This window comes from Pelecanus crispus, chromosome 18, assembly GCF_030463565.1.
Source record: "Pelecanus crispus isolate bPelCri1 chromosome 18, bPelCri1.pri, whole genome shotgun sequence".
Taxonomy (NCBI): domain Eukaryota; kingdom Metazoa; phylum Chordata; class Aves; order Pelecaniformes; family Pelecanidae; genus Pelecanus; species Pelecanus crispus.
The window spans coordinates 6,901,453-6,920,995 of NC_134660.1; the positions used below are offsets into that span (position 1 = coordinate 6,901,453).

Genomic DNA, 19,543 nt, shown 5'->3' on the forward strand with positions numbered 1-19,543 from the left:
AACATACCGCTGCCTGCACAGAGCCCTCCAGCACTCGGAGCACATCTGCCTGTACCGATGTGTTCCTACCTGGGATACATTGGAGCCTTTCATCTCGATACTTGAAAGGAGCGTCTGAGGCCTAAAGGGCATGTCAAAAAATGAGGAAACGTAATGGCAGCATTGACGAAACCCAAATCCCCACCTGTGCCATTAGGTAGGATAGTTTGCTTTGGAGGTGAGTGTGCTGGAAAATTGCTGCCCGCGTGCAGTGACTGTGGGCCTGGGGCGGTGCAGGAGCAGTATAAAAGCGGGCCCTTCTCCTCACTCTCTCATCCACTCCTCTCGCCTCCATCTCCTTGGGAACAAGGTGAGTCCGAAGCCCTTTCTGCTCTTCCTGCTCGTCCTCCTTCGCCTCATCCTCCTCTAGGATTTCTCAACACAAAACTGTCGTTTTGTCTGAGGCTGGGTCATGGTGCTGCTTGTCATGGGAGAAGGAAAGGGGTGGAAGGTGTGGCATGGAGAGAAGCTGGGGCTTGGCTGAGGTGTGTCCTGAGCTATGGGCTAGGAAGGGATCTTCCTGGGCTCAGTTGCTATTGGCAGGGCTCTCTTGGGCTGAAGGAAAGGACAAGCCCTGGGCCTCCCGACAACACCTCCAGCTCTCGGCTCCAGCTCATGCTTTCTCTCCCTCGTGTTGGAGTGACAGGCTGCTCCTCACGCACCGCTCATGCTTTGCTTCTCCTGCCCTCTCCCCCAGGCGCACCTCCAGCCACAAGACATGTCCTGCTACAACCCGTGCCTGCCCTGCCGGCCCTGCGGCCCGACCCCGCTGGCCAACAGCTGCAATGAGCCCTGTGTCCGGCAGTGCCAGGACTCCACCGTCGTCATCCAGCCCTCCCCCGTGGTGGTGACCCTGCCCGGCCCCATCCTCAGCTCCTTCCCGCAGAGCACCGCCGTCGGATCCTCCACCTCCGCTGCCGTTGGCAGCATCCTCAGCTCTGCGGGAGTGCCCATCAACTCCGGGGGCTCCGGCCTCTCCGGCTTTGGCCTCTCCGGCATTGGCAGCTGCTACCGCAGCAGACCATGCCTCCCCTGCTAAAGCTGCTGGCGATGGCCCTGGGGAAGGCCCCCAGGGACCCACAAGATGGTACCGGACTGGGGACGGAGCATCGGCTTGCTGCTTTTCCGAGGGGCTCAGCACGCCCAGCACCCCTTGCATAAAGACGGGACCGGCCTGAGCTCTCAGAGAGCACGGCCCATGCCTGCCTTTCCCCTCTTCCTCCCTCTCCTTTCCCTGCAGTGCCCTTGTTCTCTTGTGCTGCCCCGGGCTGTGAGCCCCACAAAGCCAGCACAGGGAGGACCTGCTGGCCCTGCTCCCTCTCTGGGGCAGGCAGATGGACACCAGGCGTGATCTCTGCCACAGCCACGGGGCACAGGCTTTTATCTGTCCCTGGTTCTCCCTGTGCTGGAGCCTCCACTCACAGTGACCTCATTTCCCTCCTTTGACTCATTAAAGTGCTGCTGCATCCCAGCCTGTGCCTTTGTGTCGTCCTTTCCCCTGCAGATGCTCTCCCAGGATGCCCGGGGAGACGGATGTTGCTCAGTGGTGGTTCTATGAGGAGGTGGCTGACTATGTTGGTGCAGAGATTGTTAAGAGAATGTTTGTTGCCTCTGCGTAGCCCTTCTCTTTGTGGACATTCCTGACATACACGCTCTGGAGGAACGGAGTTGCTGTGGGGATGTTAGGGGGTGCATGGTAGACGTGGTGACTCTTCACAATTCCCCAAAGGAGGGTAGGGTAGGACATAGTGCAGCTTGCTCCCGTTGGTCACTGTCACCTGCATGCGAGGAAGGCATTTTTGACTCTTCCAGAGCCCCTGACCATCAGTCCCGGCTTTGTTGTGCCTCTGCCCAGACGTGCTCTCTTGGCTGTGGTGCGTGTCCCGTGGAAGAAGCGAACGGCCACATCTGAACTCGGCTGAGGAGTCTGGGCTGCGGGAGGCCCCGTAAGCTGAGGAGAGGGCAGTCGGCAATTCCTCTTGCCCTGGCTGCCACAGTTCTGGGGCAGGAGGCTCAAGCAGAAAATGGCCCCAGAGGACAGCAGGAGAGGGAATGGGGGCACCAGGCTGTACTGGATCTGGCCGGGATGGAGGCCGTTTTCTTCATAGCAGCCCATATGGTGCTGTGTTTGAAATGTGTAGGTTACACAGCAAAGCTTTAGCTATTGCTGGGCAGTCCTTGCACAGCACCAAGGCCATCTCTCTTCCTCACTCTGCCCCCTTGAAGAGCAAACTAGGTGTGGGTAAGAGCCAGGGAGGGGACCCGATTTGACCAAAAGGCTACTCCATGCCATATAACATCATGGTCAGCAATAAAACTGTGGGCAGTCTTTCCAAAGTAGCCCTTGTTCAGAGACTGGCTGGGCATCGGTCTGCTGGTGCTGATTGGCAGCTGGCTTGGTAGCAACCAACCCTGTCTCCCCACACACCCTTCAGCCCCTGACAAGCAGCAGCCCAAAAGCAGGGCCAGGGAAAGGTGCTTTTGTGGTAGCCCCATCAAAACAGGTGCGACTCCCAGCACTGTTCCCGGACACCGAGGACCGGCATCGACAACCTGGGCTATATGAGCAGGCGTGTAGCCAGGAGATTGATGGGAGCGACGCTTCTGCTCTGCTCAGCACTCACCTGATGGCATCTAGAACACTGTGGCGAGTTTTGGGCTGTAACGCAAGAAAGACCTCGACCAAGTGGAACACGTTCGGCAGAGGGTGGCCAGGATGGCGAGGAGAGTCAAGCAGTGAAAGAGGTTGCCTGGGGGTGTTGTCCAGTCACCCTCCTTGGACGCTCATGGCTGACTGAGCTTGGAGCAAGGGGTTGGGCCCAATGACTTCTGGAGGTCCTTTGCAACTTGGTTATGCCATGCATGATCCTACGGTCCCAGGACGACCTTTTTGTGCCTCTGCCCACTGGGGATAGGGACAGCAATGAGAAGGAGGGGCTCAGCTTCCCCGCCGAGGAGACAGGCAGTGTGCAGGAGCTCTCCTGAATGCTCTGTGGGAAGAAACAAAAGATAGCAAAAAGCACCTCTGCACCAGCTAGAAGACCACAAGACCTGTGGACCCCAGCTGTTGGGACAATGCTTTCCCAAAAATGCTGTGGCGGTGTTTTCCCTTTCCGTTTTCATGCTTTTATTTCCCACCTGGTCTTCTCCTCACCCCACAACACTAAAGCTCAATGCTGTGGTTAGGACAGGTTCTCCTGGGCTCTCTGGGAAGCCACTGCACCTGCCTTGTCAGTCGCACATTCATCCCTTCCCTCCTGACGGCTTGCTTCACAGTGCTGAGCTTGTTGTGCAAAGAGAAGAGGGGTGCATGACCGTATTGGGTTTATGTAGCAAGGTTTTGGTAGCGGGGTGGTGCTGCGGAGGTGGCTTCTGTGAGAAGACACCGAAGCTGCCCCTGTGTTAGACATCGGTAGTTTGAGCCGGCTCCAAGACGGATGTGCCGCTGGCCAAGGCTGAGTCAGTCAGTGAAATCGGTAGCATCTCTGTGAAAGCGTACGGAAGGAACGGTAAAAAAGCCGTGCAGCAGCTGTGAGAGAGGAATGCGAAAATGTGAGCAAAACAACTCTGCAGAAGTGCAGGTCGGAGAAGGAGGGGAAGTAGGCGCTCCAGGTGCTGGAGACCAGGTTCCCCTGCAGCCCGTGGCGAAGACCATGATGAGGCAGGTTGTCCCCCTGCAGACCGTGGAGAGCCATGGTGGAGCAGATAGCCACGCTCCAGCCTGTGGAGGACCCACGCTGGAGCAGGTGGGTATGCCCTGAAAGAAGCCCCAGCCCTTGGAAAGCCTATGCAGGAGCAGGTTTTCTGGCAGGACCTGTGGCCCATGGGGGACCCGTGCTGAAGCAGCCCTTGAAGAACTGCAGTCTGTGGGAAAGATTTGTGCTGAGGCCGTTTGTGAAGGACCGTATACCGTGGGAGGGACTCAGCGCTGGAGTAGGGGAAGAGTGTGAGGAGGAAAGAGCGGCAGAAACAAAGTATTATGGCCTGAGAGCAAGCCCATTCGCCATCCCTGCTGCACTGCTTGCAGAGAGGGGGTAGGAGAGTCAGGAGTGAAATTGAGTCTAGGAAGAAGGGAGGGGTGGTGGGAAGGTGTTTCTTCGGTTTGTTCTTATTTCTCCCTCTCCTTACAACTAATTAGTCGTAAATGAAATTAATTCCCCCAAGCTGAGTGTGTTTTGGCTGTGACCAAAATTGAGAAGTGATCACCGTGGCCTTGTCTCAGTCCATGAGTTTCTCTGTCATATTTTCTCCCGGTGTCCTGTGAGAAGGAGAGAGAGAGAGAGAGCAGCTCGGTGGGCACCTGGTGGCCAGCCAAAGAAAACCCACCGCAACAACAAAAGGAATAGCAGTCATTGAACTAGATTGGGGAATTCCACCCCGAGCCAGCTAGGCAGAGAAGAGTGTACTCAATGCAAGGCTGTGTTAAGAGTCACTGCAAAACAATCCCCAAACTCCCCCTCCCAGACCCAGCCCTGAGCAACATCCATCTCCCTGGGCATCTTGGGAGAGCATCTGCAGGGGAAAGGATGACACAGACGCATGGGCTGGGATGCAGCAGAACTTTAATGAGTCAAAAGAGTACAACAAGGTCGCTCTGAGTGGAGGTCCCAGTACAGGGAGCACCAGGGGCAGAAAGGAGCCCCACGGCTGTGGCAGAGATCACGCCTGGTGTCCATCTGCCTGCCCCAGAGAGGGAGCAGGGCCAGCAGGTCCTCCCTGTGCTGGCTTTGTGGGGCTCGCAGCCCGGGGCAGCACAAGAGAACAAGGAAAAATGGAGGGAAAGGAGAGGGAGGAGGAGGGAAAAGGCAGGCATGGGCCGTGCTTTCCTAGGGCGCAGGCTGGCCCCACCCTATTGCAGGGGGTGCTGGGCTTGCTGAGCCCCTCGGAAAGCAACAAGGCGATGCTCCGTCCCCAGTCCGGTACCATCTTGTGGGTCCCTGGGGGCCTTCCCCAGGGCCATCGCCAGCAGCTTTAGCAGGGGAGGCATGGTCTGCCGCGGTAGCAGCTGCCAATGCCGGAGAGGCCAAAGCCGGAGAGGCCGGAGCCCCCGGAGTTGATGGGCACTCCCGCAGAGCTGAGGATGCTGCCAACGGCAGCGGAGGTGGAGGATCCGACGGCGGTGCTCTGCGGGAAGGAGCTGAGGATGGGGCCGGGCAGGGTCACCACCACGGGAGGGGGCTCGATGACGACGGTGGAGTCCTGGCACTGCCGGACACAGGGCTCATTGCAGCTGTTGGCCAGCGGGGTCGGGCCGCAGGGCCCGCATGGAGGGCATGGCAGGCACGGGTTGTAGCAGGACATGTCTTGTGGCTGGAGGTGCACCTGTGGGAGAGGGCAGGGGACAACAAAGCACGAGGGGTGGTTGAAGAGCAGCCTGTTACCCTGCAACGAAGGAGACCCTTTCCCCCAGCCCAAATGAGCACCACGAAGAGCGACCAAGGCCAGGGAGGTCCCCACCTAGCCCATAGCTCAGGAGACAGACGCCTCAGCCAAGCCCCAACCTCTCTCCATGCCACACCTTCGGCTCCCTTCCCTCTCCCATGGCAAGCAGCCTCAAGGCCCAGGATGGGACAGAGAGGCAGGTATGCACTGAGAAGTCACGGAGGAGGTGCAGGAGGACGAGAAGAAGGAGAAGGAGGTGTAAGACAAGAAAGGGCTTCAGACTCACCTTGTTCCCAAGGAGATGGAGGCGAGAGGAGCGGGTGAGAGAGTGAGGAGAAGGCCCCGCTTTTATACTGCACCCGCACCGCCTCAGGCCCACAGTCACTGCACGCGGGCAGTAATTTTCCAACAGACTCACCTCCAAAGAAACATATCCTACCTAATGGCACGGGTTGTGTTTTGGTTTCCGTCAACGCCGTCATTTCACTTCCTCATTTCTGAACATGCCTGGTGTGCGATGCCGGCTCCTTTTGCGTGCCAGTAAGAGATCCCAAGGATATCCCAGTCAGAATTGTGTCAGCATGGGCAGAAGCCAAGCCCTAAGTGGTGGAGGGGTCTTGTGCAGGCAGGGGAAGTTGACCTGGGGCAGTGAAGTGCGATTGTTTGCAACTCCCTTTGCAGGAAGAGGCCCAGCTCTGCCCGGCGCTGCCCACGGCAGCGGAGCACCCAAAGGCCCCTCTCTTTAAGGACGTGCCACGTGCTTCTCTCTCCTCCCTCTCTCTGAGCTCGCTCCGATGGTCCCTAGCTGTGGCAGCTCCAGGCAGCCAGGTTGTGCCAATGGTTTCAGCTGTCTTCCTCTCGCTGTCCTTTGGTCTGGGGAGAACATCTGCCAGGCTGTCTGGGTATGCAGGGTTGGGGTTAGGAAAGCCAAAGGCCACCTGGCGTTGAATCACGCAAAGCATGTGGAGGGCAACAAGAAGGTCTTCTTCCAGGTCGGTCAGCTACGAGGCTTGGTCAAAGACAGCTGCAGCGCTGAACGGAAGAGGGCAGGGGTTACAGGAAAGGTGGAGGTACTCCGAGGGTTCTTGGCCGTGGTCTTTCCTGGTAGGATTTACTGTCGAGAGAAGACTTTCCCACAGTAGAGGAGGATCAGCCCTAGGAACATTGAAACAGATTGGACTGACCTGAGTACATGTGACCAGATGCCAAGCACCCAAGGGAGTTGCAGAAAACTCCTCCCCACTGTGTGGGCCTCATCTCTGGGTCTCAGGCGCTGCATCTTCTCCTGGCATTAGCGCTTCAGCATGCCTTCTTTCCCATGCCCCAAAGGCCTCCTCGGCCAGGAGCACAACCCAGCACCATTGCGGAGGCAAGGAAACTTGCCCAGACTCCCCAGCCAGCGAGGGCTGTCAGGACCGTGCAGTGCCACGTGCCTGCGGATGCTCAGGGAGGGGCTGTGCTCAGAAGGGCCCTGGGTACAAGAACAGCTCTCAGACTACATCAGGGAGGTGATGCACTTCCCTGCCCTGCAGACACGGAGGCAGCTGGGACGCGTCGCAGGAGGGCAAGGGAATGCCTTCAGTAGGCAAGCTTCCTGGGACAGACTCTCCCTAGCCGTGGCGAGTCACAGTCTAATTTTGGATTGGCCGTGTGTCAGCCTTTTGGCGTGAGGCCAAGCCAGGAGTGCGTGCGGTCTGCAGGCCCACGTCCCATGCATGGCTGAGTTCCCCTTCGGTGAGGACAGCTGCATCCCTGCCCCGGAAAAACTGTGCCCAGGCACACAGCTCCAGGCAGCCCCAGCGGCCATTGCCCTTGGGATGACCTTCTTGCCAGCTCTCCCACAGCTCGGGGGTGGTTGCAGGATGGTCACCGTGTATTGGAAAAGTGGCCAGGCCTTTGTGTGTCATGCAGGTCAGGGTCCAAAGCGTGCAGCCAAAGTGCATGGTGGGGTGAGGACAGTGGGAGGAACAAGGCGCATTCCCGAGCCCCAACACAGCGCTATGGGAGTGAGAGGGGAGGAACCTGGCTCCACAGTGTTGTTGAGTAGTCAGGGGCTTTGGGAGGGCAATGTTCTCCTTCCGCAAGCCTGCCGATTGCACCGGTTGGGGACCCCCAAGACTGCCAGAAAAGGGGATGACTTGCAGAAGAAACCAGCCAATGTCTTCCCAGAAGGAGAAGCTTTCCTTGGGCGGAGGCATTTGAAACCAGTAGCGCAGCCCACCTGCCTATAGAGGCAGTGGTCAGTGACTGCTGGAGCGAGCAGGGAGGCAGGCAGAGAGGGAGAAGGATGCGGCATGTCCTCATTCGGAGAAGCCTTTGGTCACCCAGGAGAGGACTGCTTTGGTGGGAAGACATGTGTACCTTCCGACACAGGAGCTTGAAAACAACCTCACCATATTTCCCCAGACCCATGACCTCTGGCTGCACAGACCCCTCCAGCACTTGCGGGCATATCTTCTGCCTGTACTGACAAGATCCTGCTAAGGAAATCTTTGGGCCTCTCATCCCAATACTTCAAAAGAGCCTCTGTGGTCTAATGGCCATGTCAGAAATGAGGAAGTGAAATGACGGCGTTGACGGAAACCAAAACCCCACCTGTGCCATTAGGTAGGATAGTTTGCTTTGGAGGTGAGTCTGTTGGAAAATTACTGCCCGCGTGCAGTGACTGTGGGCCTGAGGCAGTGCGGGTGCAGTATAAAAGCGGGGCCTTCTCCTCACTCTCTCACCCGCTCCTCTCGCCTCCATCTCCTTGGGAACAAGGTGAGTCTGAAGCCCTTTCTTGTCTTACACCTCCTTCTCCTTCTTCTCGTCCTCTTGCACCTCCTCTGTGACTTCTCAGTGCATACCTGCCTCTCTGTCCCATCCTGGGCCTTGAGGCTGCTTGCCATGGGAGAGGGAAGGGAGCCGAAGGTGTGGCATGGAGAGAGGTTGGGGCTTGGCTGAGGCGTCTGTCTCCTGAGCTATGGGCTAGGTGGGGACCTCCCTGGCCTTGGTCGCTCTTTGTGGTGCTCATTTGGGCTGGGGGAAAGGGTTTCCTTCGTTGTGGGGTAACAGGCTGCTCTTCAACCACCCCTTGTGCTTTGTTGTCCCCTGCCCTCTCCCACAGGTGCACCTCCAGCCACAAGACATGTCCTGCTACAACCCGTGCCTGCCATGCCCTCCATGCGGGCCCTGCGGCCCGACCCCGCTGGCCAACAGCTGCAATGAGCCCTGTGTCCGGCAGTGCCAGGACTCCACCGTCGTCATCCAGCCCTCCCCCGTGGTGGTGACCCTGCCCGGCCCCATCCTCAGCTCCTTCCCGCAGAGCACCGCCGTCGGATCCTCCACCTCCGCTGCCATTGGCAGCATCCTCAGCTCTGCGGGAGTGCCCATCAACTCCGGGGGCTCCGGCCTCTCCGGCTTTGGCCTCTCCGGCATTGGCAGCTGCTACCGCGGCAGACCATGCCTCCCCTGCTAAAGCTGCTGGCGATGGCCCTGGGGAAGGCCCCCAGGGACCCACAAGATGGTACCGGACTGGGGACGGAGCATCGCCTTGTTGCTTTTCAGAGGGTCCAGCACGCCCAGCACCCCTTGCAATAGGGTGGGGCCAGCCTGCGCCCTAGGAAAGCACGGCCCATGCCTGCCTTTCCCCACTTCCTCCCTCTCCTTTCCCTGCAGTGCCCTTGTTCTCTTGTGCTGCCCCGGGCTGCGAGCCCCACAAAGCCAGCACAGGGAGGACCTGCTGGCCCTGCTCCCTCTCTGGGGCAGGCAGATGGACACCAGGCGTGATCTCTGCCACCGCCACGGGGCGCAGGCTTTTATCTGTCCCTGGTTCTCCCTGTGCTGGAGCCTCCACTCACAGTGACCTCATTTCCCTCCTTTGACTCATTAAAGTGCTGCTGCATCCCAGCCTGTGCCTTTGTGTTGTCCTTTCCCCTGCAGATGCTCTCCCAGGATGCCCGGGGAGACGGATGTTGCTCAGTGGTGGTTCTATGAGGAGGTGGCTGACTATGTTGGTGCAGAGATTGTTAAGAGAATGTTTGTTGCCTCTGCGTAGCCCTTCTCTTTGTGGACATTCCTGACATACACGCTCTGGAGGAACGGAGTTGCTGTGGGGATGTTAGGGGGTGCATGGTAGACGTGGTGACTCTTCACAATTCCCCAAAGGAGGGTAGGGTAGGACATAGTGCAGCTTGCTCCCGTTGGTCACTGTCACCTGCATGCGAGGAAGGCATTTTTGACTCTTCCAGAGCCCCTGACCATCAGTCCCGGCTTTGTTGTGCCTCTGCCCAGACGTGCTCTCTTGGCTGTGGTGCGTGTCCCGTGGAAGAAGCGAACGGCCACATCTGAACTCGGCTGAGGAGTCTGGGCTGCGGGAGGCCCCGTAAGCTGAGGAGAGGGCAGTCGGCAATTCCTCTTGCCCTGGCTGCCACAGTTCTGGGGCAGGAGGCTCAAGCAGAAAATGGCCCCAGAGGACAGCAGGAGAGGGAATGGGGGCACCAGGCTGTACTGGATCTGGCCGGGATGGAGGCCGTTTTCTTCATAGCAGCCCATATGGTGCTGTGTTTGAAATGTGTAGGTTACACAGCAAAGCTTTAGCTATTGCTGGGCAGTCCTTGCACAGCACCAAGGCCATCTCTCTTCCTCACTCTGCCCCCTTGAAGAGCAAACTAGGTGTGGGTAAGAGCCAGGGAGGGGACCCGATTTGACCAAAAGGCTACTCCATGCCATATAACATCATGGTCAGCAATAAAACTGTGGGCAGTCTTTCCAAAGTAGCCCTTGTTCAGAGACTGGCTGGGCATCGGTCTGCTGGTGCTGATTGGCAGCTGGCTTGGTAGCAACCAACCCTGTCTCCCCACACACCCTTCAGCCCCTGACAAGCAGCAGCCCAAAAGCAGGGCCAGGGAAAGGTGCTTTTGTGGTAGCCCCATCAAAACAGGTGCGACTCCCAGCACTGTTCCCGGACACCGAGGACCGGCATCGACAACCTGGGCTATATGAGCAGGCGTGTAGCCAGGAGATTGATGGGAGCGACGCTTCTGCTCTGCTCAGCACTCACCTGATGGCATCTAGAACACTGTGGCGAGTTTTGGGCTGTAACGCAAGAAAGACCTCGACCAAGTGGAACACGTTCGGCAGAGGGTGGCCAGGATGGCGAGGAGAGTCAAGCAGTGAAAGAGGTTGCCTGGGGGTGTTGTCCAGTCACCCTCCTTGGACGCTCATGGCTGACTGAGCTTGGAGCAAGGGGTTGGGCCCAATGACTTCTGGAGGTCCTTTGCAACTTGGTTATGCCATGCATGATCCTACGGTCCCAGGACCACCTTTTTGTGCCTCTGCCCACTGGGGATAGGGACAGCAATGAGAAGGAGGGGCTCAGCTTCCCCGCCGAGGAGACAGGCAGTGTGCAGGAGCTCTCCTGAATGCTCTGTGGGAAGAAACAAAAGATAGCAAAAAGCACCTCTGCACCAGCTAGAAGACCACAAGACCTGTGGACCCCAGCTGTTGGGACAATGCTTTCCCAAAAATGCTGTGGCGGTGTTTTCCCTTTCCGTTTTCATGCTTTTATTTCCCACCTGGTCTTCTCCTCACCCCACAACACTAAAGCTCAATGCTGTGGTTAGGACAGGTTCTCCTGGGCTCTCTGGGAAGCCACTGCACCTGCCTTGTCAGTCGCACATTCATCCCTTCCCTCCTGACGGCTTGCTTCACAGTGCTGAGCTTGTTGTGCAAAGAGAAGAGGGGTGCATGACCGTATTGGGTTTATGTAGCAAGGTTTTGGTAGCGGGGTGGTGCTGCGGAGGTGGCTTCTGTGAGAAGACACCGAAGCTGCCCCTGTGTTAGACATCGGTAGTTTGAGCCGGCTCCAAGACGGATGTGCCGCTGGCCAAGGCTGAGTCAGTCAGTGAAATCGGTAGCATCTCTGTGAAAGCGTACGGAAGGAACGGTAAAAAAGCCGTGCAGCAGCTGTGAGAGAGGAATGCGAAAATGTGAGCAAAACAACTCTGCAGAAGTGCAGGTCGGAGAAGGAGGGGAAGTAGGCGCTCCAGGTGCTGGAGACCAGGTTCCCCTGCAGCCCGTGGCGAAGACCATGATGAGGCAGGTTGTCCCCCTGCAGACCGTGGAGAGCCATGGTGGAGCAGATAGCCACGCTCCAGCCTGTGGAGGACCCACGCTGGAGCAGGTGGGTATGCCCTGAAAGAAGCCCCAGCCCTTGGAAAGCCTATGCAGGAGCAGGTTTTCTGGCAGGACCTGTGGCCCATGGGGGACCCGTGCTGAAGCAGCCCTTGAAGAACTGCAGTCTGTGGGAAAGATTTGTGCTGAGGCCGTTTGTGAAGGACCGTATACCGTGGGAGGGACTCAGCGCTGGAGTAGGGGAAGAGTGTGAGGAGGAAAGAGCGGCAGAAACAAAGTATTATGGCCTGAGAGCAAGCCCATTCGCCATCCCTGCTGCACTGCTTGCAGAGAGGGGGTAGGAGAGTCAGGAGTGAAATTGAGTCTAGGAAGAAGGGAGGGGTGGTGGGAAGGTGTTTCTTCGGTTTGTTCTTATTTCTCCCTCTCCTTACAACTAATTAGTCGTAAATGAAATTAATTCCCCCAAGCTGAGTGTGTTTTGGCTGTGACCAAAATTGAGAAGTGATCACCGTGGCCTTGTCTCAGTCCATGAGTTTCTCTGTCATATTTTCTCCCGGTGTCCTGTGAGAAGGAGAGAGAGAGAGAGAGCAGCTCGGTGGGCACCTGGTGGCCAGCCAAAGAAAACCCACCGCAACAACAAAAGGAATAGCAGTCATTGAACTAGATTGGGGAATTCCACCCCGAGCCAGCTAGGCAGAGAAGAGTGTACTCAATGCAAGGCTGTGTTAAGAGTCACTGCAAAACAATCCCCAAACTCCCCCTCCCAGACCCAGCCCTGAGCAACATCCATCTCCCTGGGCATCTTGGGAGAGCATCTGCAGGGGAAAGGATGACACAGACGCATGGGCTGGGATGCAGCAGAACTTTAATGAGTCAAAAGAGTACAACAAGGTCGCTCTGAGTGGAGGTCCCAGTACAGGGAGCACCAGGGGCAGAAAGGAGCCCCACGGCTGTGGCAGAGATCACGCCTGGTGTCCATCTGCCTGCCCCAGAGAGGGAGCAGGGCCAGCAGGTCCTCCCTGTGCTGGCTTTGTGGGGCTCGCAGCCCGGGGCAGCACAAGAGAACAAGGAAAAATGGAGGGAAAGGAGAGGGAGGAGGAGGGAAAAGGCAGGCATGGGCCGTGCTTTCCTAGGGCGCAGGCTGGCCCCACCCTATTGCAGGGGGTGCTGGGCTTGCTGAGCCCCTCGGAAAGCAACAAGGCGATGCTCCGTCCCCAGTCCGGTACCATCTTGTGGGTCCCTGGGGGCCTTCCCCAGGGCCATCGCCAGCAGCTTTAGCAGGGGAGGCATGGTCTGCCGCGGTAGCAGCTGCCAATGCCGGAGAGGCCAAAGCCGGAGAGGCCGGAGCCCCCGGAGTTGATGGGCACTCCCGCAGAGCTGAGGATGCTGCCAACGGCAGCGGAGGTGGAGGATCCGACGGCGGTGCTCTGCGGGAAGGAGCTGAGGATGGGGCCGGGCAGGGTCACCACCACGGGAGGGGGCTCGATGACGACGGTGGAGTCCTGGCACTGCCGGACACAGGGCTCATTGCAGCTGTTGGCCAGCGGGGTCGGGCCGCAGGGCCCGCATGGAGGGCATGGCAGGCACGGGTTGTAGCAGGACATGTCTTGTGGCTGGAGGTGCACCTGTGGGAGAGGGCAGGGGACAACAAAGCACGAGGGGTGGTTGAAGAGCAGCCTGTTACCCTGCAACGAAGGAGACCCTTTCCCCCAGCCCAAATGAGCACCACGAAGAGCGACCAAGGCCAGGGAGGTCCCCACCTAGCCCATAGCTCAGGAGACAGACGCCTCAGCCAAGCCCCAACCTCTCTCCATGCCACACCTTCGGCTCCCTTCCCTCTCCCATGGCAAGCAGCCTCAAGGCCCAGGATGGGACAGAGAGGCAGGTATGCACTGAGAAGTCACGGAGGAGGTGCAGGAGGACGAGAAGAAGGAGAAGGAGGTGTAAGACAAGAAAGGGCTTCAGACTCACCTTGTTCCCAAGGAGATGGAGGCGAGAGGAGCGGGTGAGAGAGTGAGGAGAAGGCCCCGCTTTTATACTGCACCCGCACCGCCTCAGGCCCACAGTCACTGCACGCGGGCAGTAATTTTCCAACAGACTCACCTCCAAAGAAACATATCCTACCTAATGGCACGGGTTGTGTTTTGGTTTCCGTCAACGCCGTCATTTCACTTCCTCATTTCTGAACATGCCTGGTGTGCGATGCCGGCTCCTTTTGCGTGCCAGTAAGAGATCCCAAGGATATCCCAGTCAGAATTGTGTCAGCATGGGCAGAAGCCAAGCCCTAAGTGGTGGAGGGGTCTTGTGCAGGCAGGGGAAGTTGACCTGGGGCAGTGAAGTGCGATTGTTTGCAACTCCCTTTGCAGGAAGAGGCCCAGCTCTGCCCGGCGCTGCCCACGGCAGCGGAGCACCCAAAGGCCCCTCTCTTTAAGGACGTGCCACGTGCTTCTCTCTCCTCCCTCTCTCTGAGCTCGCTCCGATGGTCCCTAGCTGTGGCAGCTCCAGGCAGCCAGGTTGTGCCAATGGTTTCAGCTGTCTTCCTCTCGCTGTCCTTTGGTCTGGGGAGAACATCTGCCAGGCTGTCTGGGTATGCAGGGTTGGGGTTAGGAAAGCCAAAGGCCACCTGGCGTTGAATCACGCAAAGCATGTGGAGGGCAACAAGAAGGTCTTCTTCCAGGTCGGTCAGCTACGAGGCTTGGTCAAAGACAGCTGCAGCGCTGAACGGAAGAGGGCAGGGGTTACAGGAAAGGTGGAGGTACTCCGAGGGTTCTTGGCCGTGGTCTTTCCTGGTAGGATTTACTGTCGAGAGAAGACTTTCCCACAGTAGAGGAGGATCAGCCCTAGGAACATTGAAACAGATTGGACTGACCTGAGTACATGTGACCAGATGCCAAGCACCCAAGGGAGTTGCAGAAAACTCCTCCCCACTGTGTGGGCCTCATCTCTGGGTCTCAGGCGCTGCATCTTCTCCTGGCATTAGCGCTTCAGCATGCCTTCTTTCCCATGCCCCAAAGGCCTCCTCGGCCAGGAGCACAACCCAGCACCATTGCGGAGGCAAGGAAACTTGCCCAGACTCCCCAGCCAGCGAGGGCTGTCAGGACCGTGCAGTGCCACGTGCCTGCGGATGCTCAGGGAGGGGCTGTGCTCAGAAGGGCCCTGGGTACAAGAACAGCTCTCAGACTACATCAGGGAGGTGATGCACTTCCCTGCCCTGCAGACACGGAGGCAGCTGGGACGCGTCGCAGGAGGGCAAGGGAATGCCTTCAGTAGGCAAGCTTCCTGGGACAGACTCTCCCTAGCCGTGGCGAGTCACAGTCTAATTTTGGATTGGCCGTGTGTCAGCCTTTTGGCGTGAGGCCAAGCCAGGAGTGCGTGCGGTCTGCAGGCCCACGTCCCATGCATGGCTGAGTTCCCCTTCGGTGAGGACAGCTGCATCCCTGCCCCGGAAAAACTGTGCCCAGGCACACAGCTCCAGGCAGCCCCAGCGGCCATTGCCCTTGGGATGACCTTCTTGCCAGCTCTCCCACAGCTCGGGGGTGGTTGCAGGATGGTCACCGTGTATTGGAAAAGTGGCCAGGCCTTTGTGTGTCATGCAGGTCAGGGTCCAAAGCGTGCAGCCAAAGTGCATGGTGGGGTGAGGACAGTGGGAGGAACAAGGCGCATTCCCGAGCCCCAACACAGCGCTATGGGAGTGAGAGGGGAGGAACCTGGCTCCACAGTGTTGTTGAGTAGTCAGGGGCTTTGGGAGGGCAATGTTCTCCTTCCGCAAGCCTGCCGATTGCACCGGTTGGGGACCCCCAAGACTGCCAGAAAAGGGGATGACTTGCAGAAGAAACCAGCCAATGTCTTCCCAGAAGGAGAAGCTTTCCTTGGGCGGAGGCATTTGAAACCAGTAGCGCAGCCCACCTGCCTATAGAGGCAGTGGTCAGTGACTGCTGGAGCGAGCAGGGAGGCAGGCAGAGAGGGAGAAGGATGCGGCATGTCCTCATTCGGAGAAGCCTTTGGTCACCCAGGAGAGGACTGCTTTGGTGGGAAGACATGTGTACCTTCCGACACAGGAGCTTGAAAACAACCTCACCATATTTCCCCAGACCCATGACCTCTGGCTGCACAGACCCCTCCAGCACTTGCGGGCATATCTTCTGCCTGTACTGACAAGATCCTGCTAAGGAAATCTTTGGGCCTCTCATCCCAATACTTCAAAAGAGCCTCTGTGGTCTAATGGCCATGTCAGAAATGAGGAAGTGAAATGACGGCGTTGACGGAAACCAAAACCCCACCTGTGCCATTAGGTAGGATAGTTTGCTTTGGAGGTGAGTCTGTTGGAAAATTACTGCCCGCGTGCAGTGACTGTGGGCCTGAGGCAGTGCGGGTGCAGTATAAAAGCGGGGCCTTCTCCTCACTCTCTCACCCGCTCCTCTCGCCTCCATCTCCTTGGGAACAAGGTGAGTCTGAAGCCCTTTCTTGTCTTACACCTCCTTCTCCTTCTTCTCGTCCTCTTGCACCTCCTCTGTGACTTCTCAGTGCATACCTGCCTCTCTGTCCCATCCTGGGCCTTGAGGCTGCTTGCCATGGGAGAGGGAAGGGAGCCGAAGGTGTGGCATGGAGAGAGGTTGGGGCTTGGCTGAGGCGTCTGTCTCCTGAGCTATGGGCTAGGTGGGGACCTCCCTGGCCTTGGTCGCTCTTTGTGGTGCTCATTTGGGCTGGGGGAAAGGGTTTCCTTCGTTGTGGGGTAACAGGCTGCTCTTCAACCACCCCTTGTGCTTTGTTGTCCCCTGCCCTCTCCCACAGGTGCACCTCCAGCCACAAGACATGTCCTGCTACAACCCGTGCCTGCCATGCCCTCCATGCGGGCCCTGCGGCCCGACCCCGCTGGCCAACAGCTGCAATGAGCCCTGTGTCCGGCAGTGCCAGGACTCCACCGTCGTCATCCAGCCCTCCCCCGTGGTGGTGACCCTGCCCGGCCCCATCCTCAGCTCCTTCCCGCAGAGCACCGCCGTCGGATCCTCCACCTCCGCTGCCATTGGCAGCATCCTCAGCTCTGCGGGAGTGCCCATCAACTCCGGGGGCTCCGGCCTCTCCGGCTTTGGCCTCTCCGGCATTGGCAGCTGCTACCGCGGCAGACCATGCCTCCCCTGCTAAAGCTGCTGGCGATGGCCCTGGGGAAGGCCCCCAGGGACCCACAAGATGGTACCGGACTGGGGACGGAGCATCGCCTTGTTGCTTTTCAGAGGGTCCAGCACGCCCAGCACCCCTTGCAATAGGGTGGGGCCAGCCTGCGCCCTAGGAAAGCACGGCCCATGCCTGCCTTTCCCCACTTCCTCCCTCTCCTTTCCCTGCAGTGCCCTTGTTCTCTTGTGCTGCCCCGGGCTGCGAGCCCCACAAAGCCAGCACAGGGAGGACCTGCTGGCCCTGCTCCCTCTCTGGGGCAGGCAGATGGACACCAGGCGTGATCTCTGCCACCGCCACGGGGCGCAGGCTTTTATCTGTCCCTGGTTCTCCCTGTGCTGGAGCCTCCACTCACAGTGACCTCATTTCCCTCCTTTGACTCATTAAAGTGCTGCTGCATCCCAGCCTGTGCCTTTGTGTTGTCCTTTCCCCTGCAGATGCTCTCCCAGGATGCCCGGGGAGACGGATGTTGCTCAGTGGTGGTTCTATGAGGAGGTGGCTGACTATGTTGGTGCAGAGATTGTTAAGAGAATGTTTGTTGCCTCTGCGTAGCCCTTCTCTTTGTGGACATTCCTGACATACACGCTCTGGAGGAACGGAGTTGCTGTGGGGATGTTAGGGGGTGCATGGTAGACGTGGTGACTCTTCACAATTCCCCAAAGGAGGGTAGGGTAGGACATAGTGCAGCTTGCTCCCGTTGGTCACTGTCACCTGCATGCGAGGAAGGCATTTTTGACTCTTCCAGAGCCCCTGACCATCAGTCCCGGCTTTGTTGTGCCTCTGCCCAGACGTGCTCTCTTGGCTGTGGTGCGTGTCCCGTGGAAGAAGCGAACGGCCACATCTGAACTCGGCTGAGGAGTCTGGGCTGCGGGAGGCCCCGTAAGCTGAGGAGAGGGCAGTCGGCAATTCCTCTTGCCCTGGCTGCCACAGTTCTGGGGCAGGAGGCTCAAGCAGAAAATGGCCCCAGAGGACAGCAGGAGAGGGAATGGGGGCACCAGGCTGTACTGGATCTGGCCGGGATGGAGGCCGTTTTCTTCATAGCAGCCCATATGGTGCTGTGTTTGAAATGTGTAGGTTACACAGCAAAGCTTTAGCTATTGCTGGGCAGTCCTTGCACAGCACCAAGGCCATCTCTCTTCCTCACTCTGCCCCCTTGAAGAGCAAACTAGGTGTGGGTAAGAGCCAGGGAGGGGACCCGATTTGACCAAAAGGCTACTCCATGCCATATAACATCATGGTCAGCAATAAAACTGTGGGCAGTCTTTCCAAAGTAGCCCTTGTTCAGAGACTGGCTGGGCATCGGTCTGCTGGTGCTGATTGGCAGCTGGCTTGGTAGCAACCAACCCTGTCTCCCCACACACCCTTCAGCCCCTGACAAGCAGCAGCCCAAAAGCAGGGCCAGGGAAAGGTGCTTTTGTGGTAGCCCCATCAAAACAGGTGCGACTCCCAGCACTGTTCCCGGACACCGAGGACCGGCATCGACAACCTGGGCTATATGAGCAGGCGTGTAGCCAGGAGATTGATGGGAGCGACGCTTCTGCTCTGCTCAGCACTCACCTGATGGCATCTAGAACACTGTGGCGAGTTTTGGGCTGTAACGCAAGAAAGACCTCGACCAAGTGGAACACGTTCGGCAGAGGGTGGCCAGGATGGCGAGGAGAGTCAAGCAGTGAAAGAGGTTGCCTGGGGGTGTTGTCCAGTCACCCTCCTTGGACGCTCATGGCTGACTGAGCTTGGAGCAAGGGGTTGGGCCCAATGACTTCTGGAGGTCCTTTGCAACTTGGTTATGCCATGCATGATCCTACGGTCCCAGGACGACCTTTTTGTGCCTCTGCCCACTGGGGATAGGGACAGCAATGAGAAGGAGGGGCTCAGCTTCCCCGCCGAGGAGACAGGCAGTGTGCAGGAGCTCTCCTGAATGCTCTGTGGGAAGAAACAAAAGATAGCAAAAAGCACCTCTGCACCAGCTAGAAGACCACAAGACCTGTGGACCCCAGCTGTTGGGACAATGCTTTCCCAAAAATGCTGTGGCGGTGTTTTCCCTTTCCGTTTTCATGCTTTTATTTCCCACCTGGTCTTCTCCTCACCCCACAACACTAAAGCTCAATGCTGTGGTTAGGACAGGTTCTCCTGGGCTCTCTGGGAAGCCACTGCACCTGCCTTGTCAGTCGCACATTCATCCCTTCCCTCCTGACGGCTTGCTTCACAGTGCTGAGCTTGTTGTGCAAAGAGAAGAGGGGTGCATGACCGTATTGGGTTTATGTAGCAAGGTTTTGGTAGCGGGGTGGTGCTGCGGAGGTGGCTTCTGTGAGAAGACACCGAAGCTGCCCCTGTGTTAGACATCGGTAGTTTGAGCCGGCTCCAAGACGGATGTGCCGCTGGCCAAGGCTGAGTCAGTCAGTGAAATCGGTAGCATCTCTGTGAAAGCGTACGGAAGGAACGGTAAAAAAGCCGTGCAGCAGCTGTGAGAGAGGAGTGCGAAAATGTGAGCAAAACAACTCTGCAGAAGTGCAGGTCGGAGAAGGAGGGGAAGTAGGCGCTCCAGGTGCTGGAGACCAGGTTCCCCTGCAGCCCGTGGCGAAGACCATGATGAGGCAGGTTGTCCCCCTGCAGACCGTGGAGAGCCATGGTGGAGCAGATAGCCACGCTCCAGCCTGTGGAGGACCCACGCTGGAGCAGGTGGGTATGCCCTGAAAGAAGCCCCAGCCCTTGGAAAGCCTATGCAGGAGCAGGTTTTCTGGCAGGACCTGTGGCCCATGGGGGACCCGTGCTGAAGCAGCCCTTGAAGAACTGCAGTCTGTGGGAAAGATTTGTGCTGAGGCCGTTTGTGAAGGACCGT

At 58.1% G+C, this 19,543-nt stretch overlaps 1 protein-coding gene across 1 annotated transcript; it reads left to right on the plus strand.

Moving 5' to 3' along the window:
• Positions 1-757: 757 nt before the first annotated feature.
• Positions 758-1,078, plus strand: LOC142595153 (feather keratin 1-like). Its single transcript, XM_075722667.1, has one exon. The coding sequence runs from the start codon at positions 758-760 to the stop codon at positions 1,076-1,078; it is 321 nt and encodes a 106-aa protein (XP_075578782.1).
• The last annotated feature ends 18,465 nt before the right edge of the window (positions 1,079-19,543 follow it).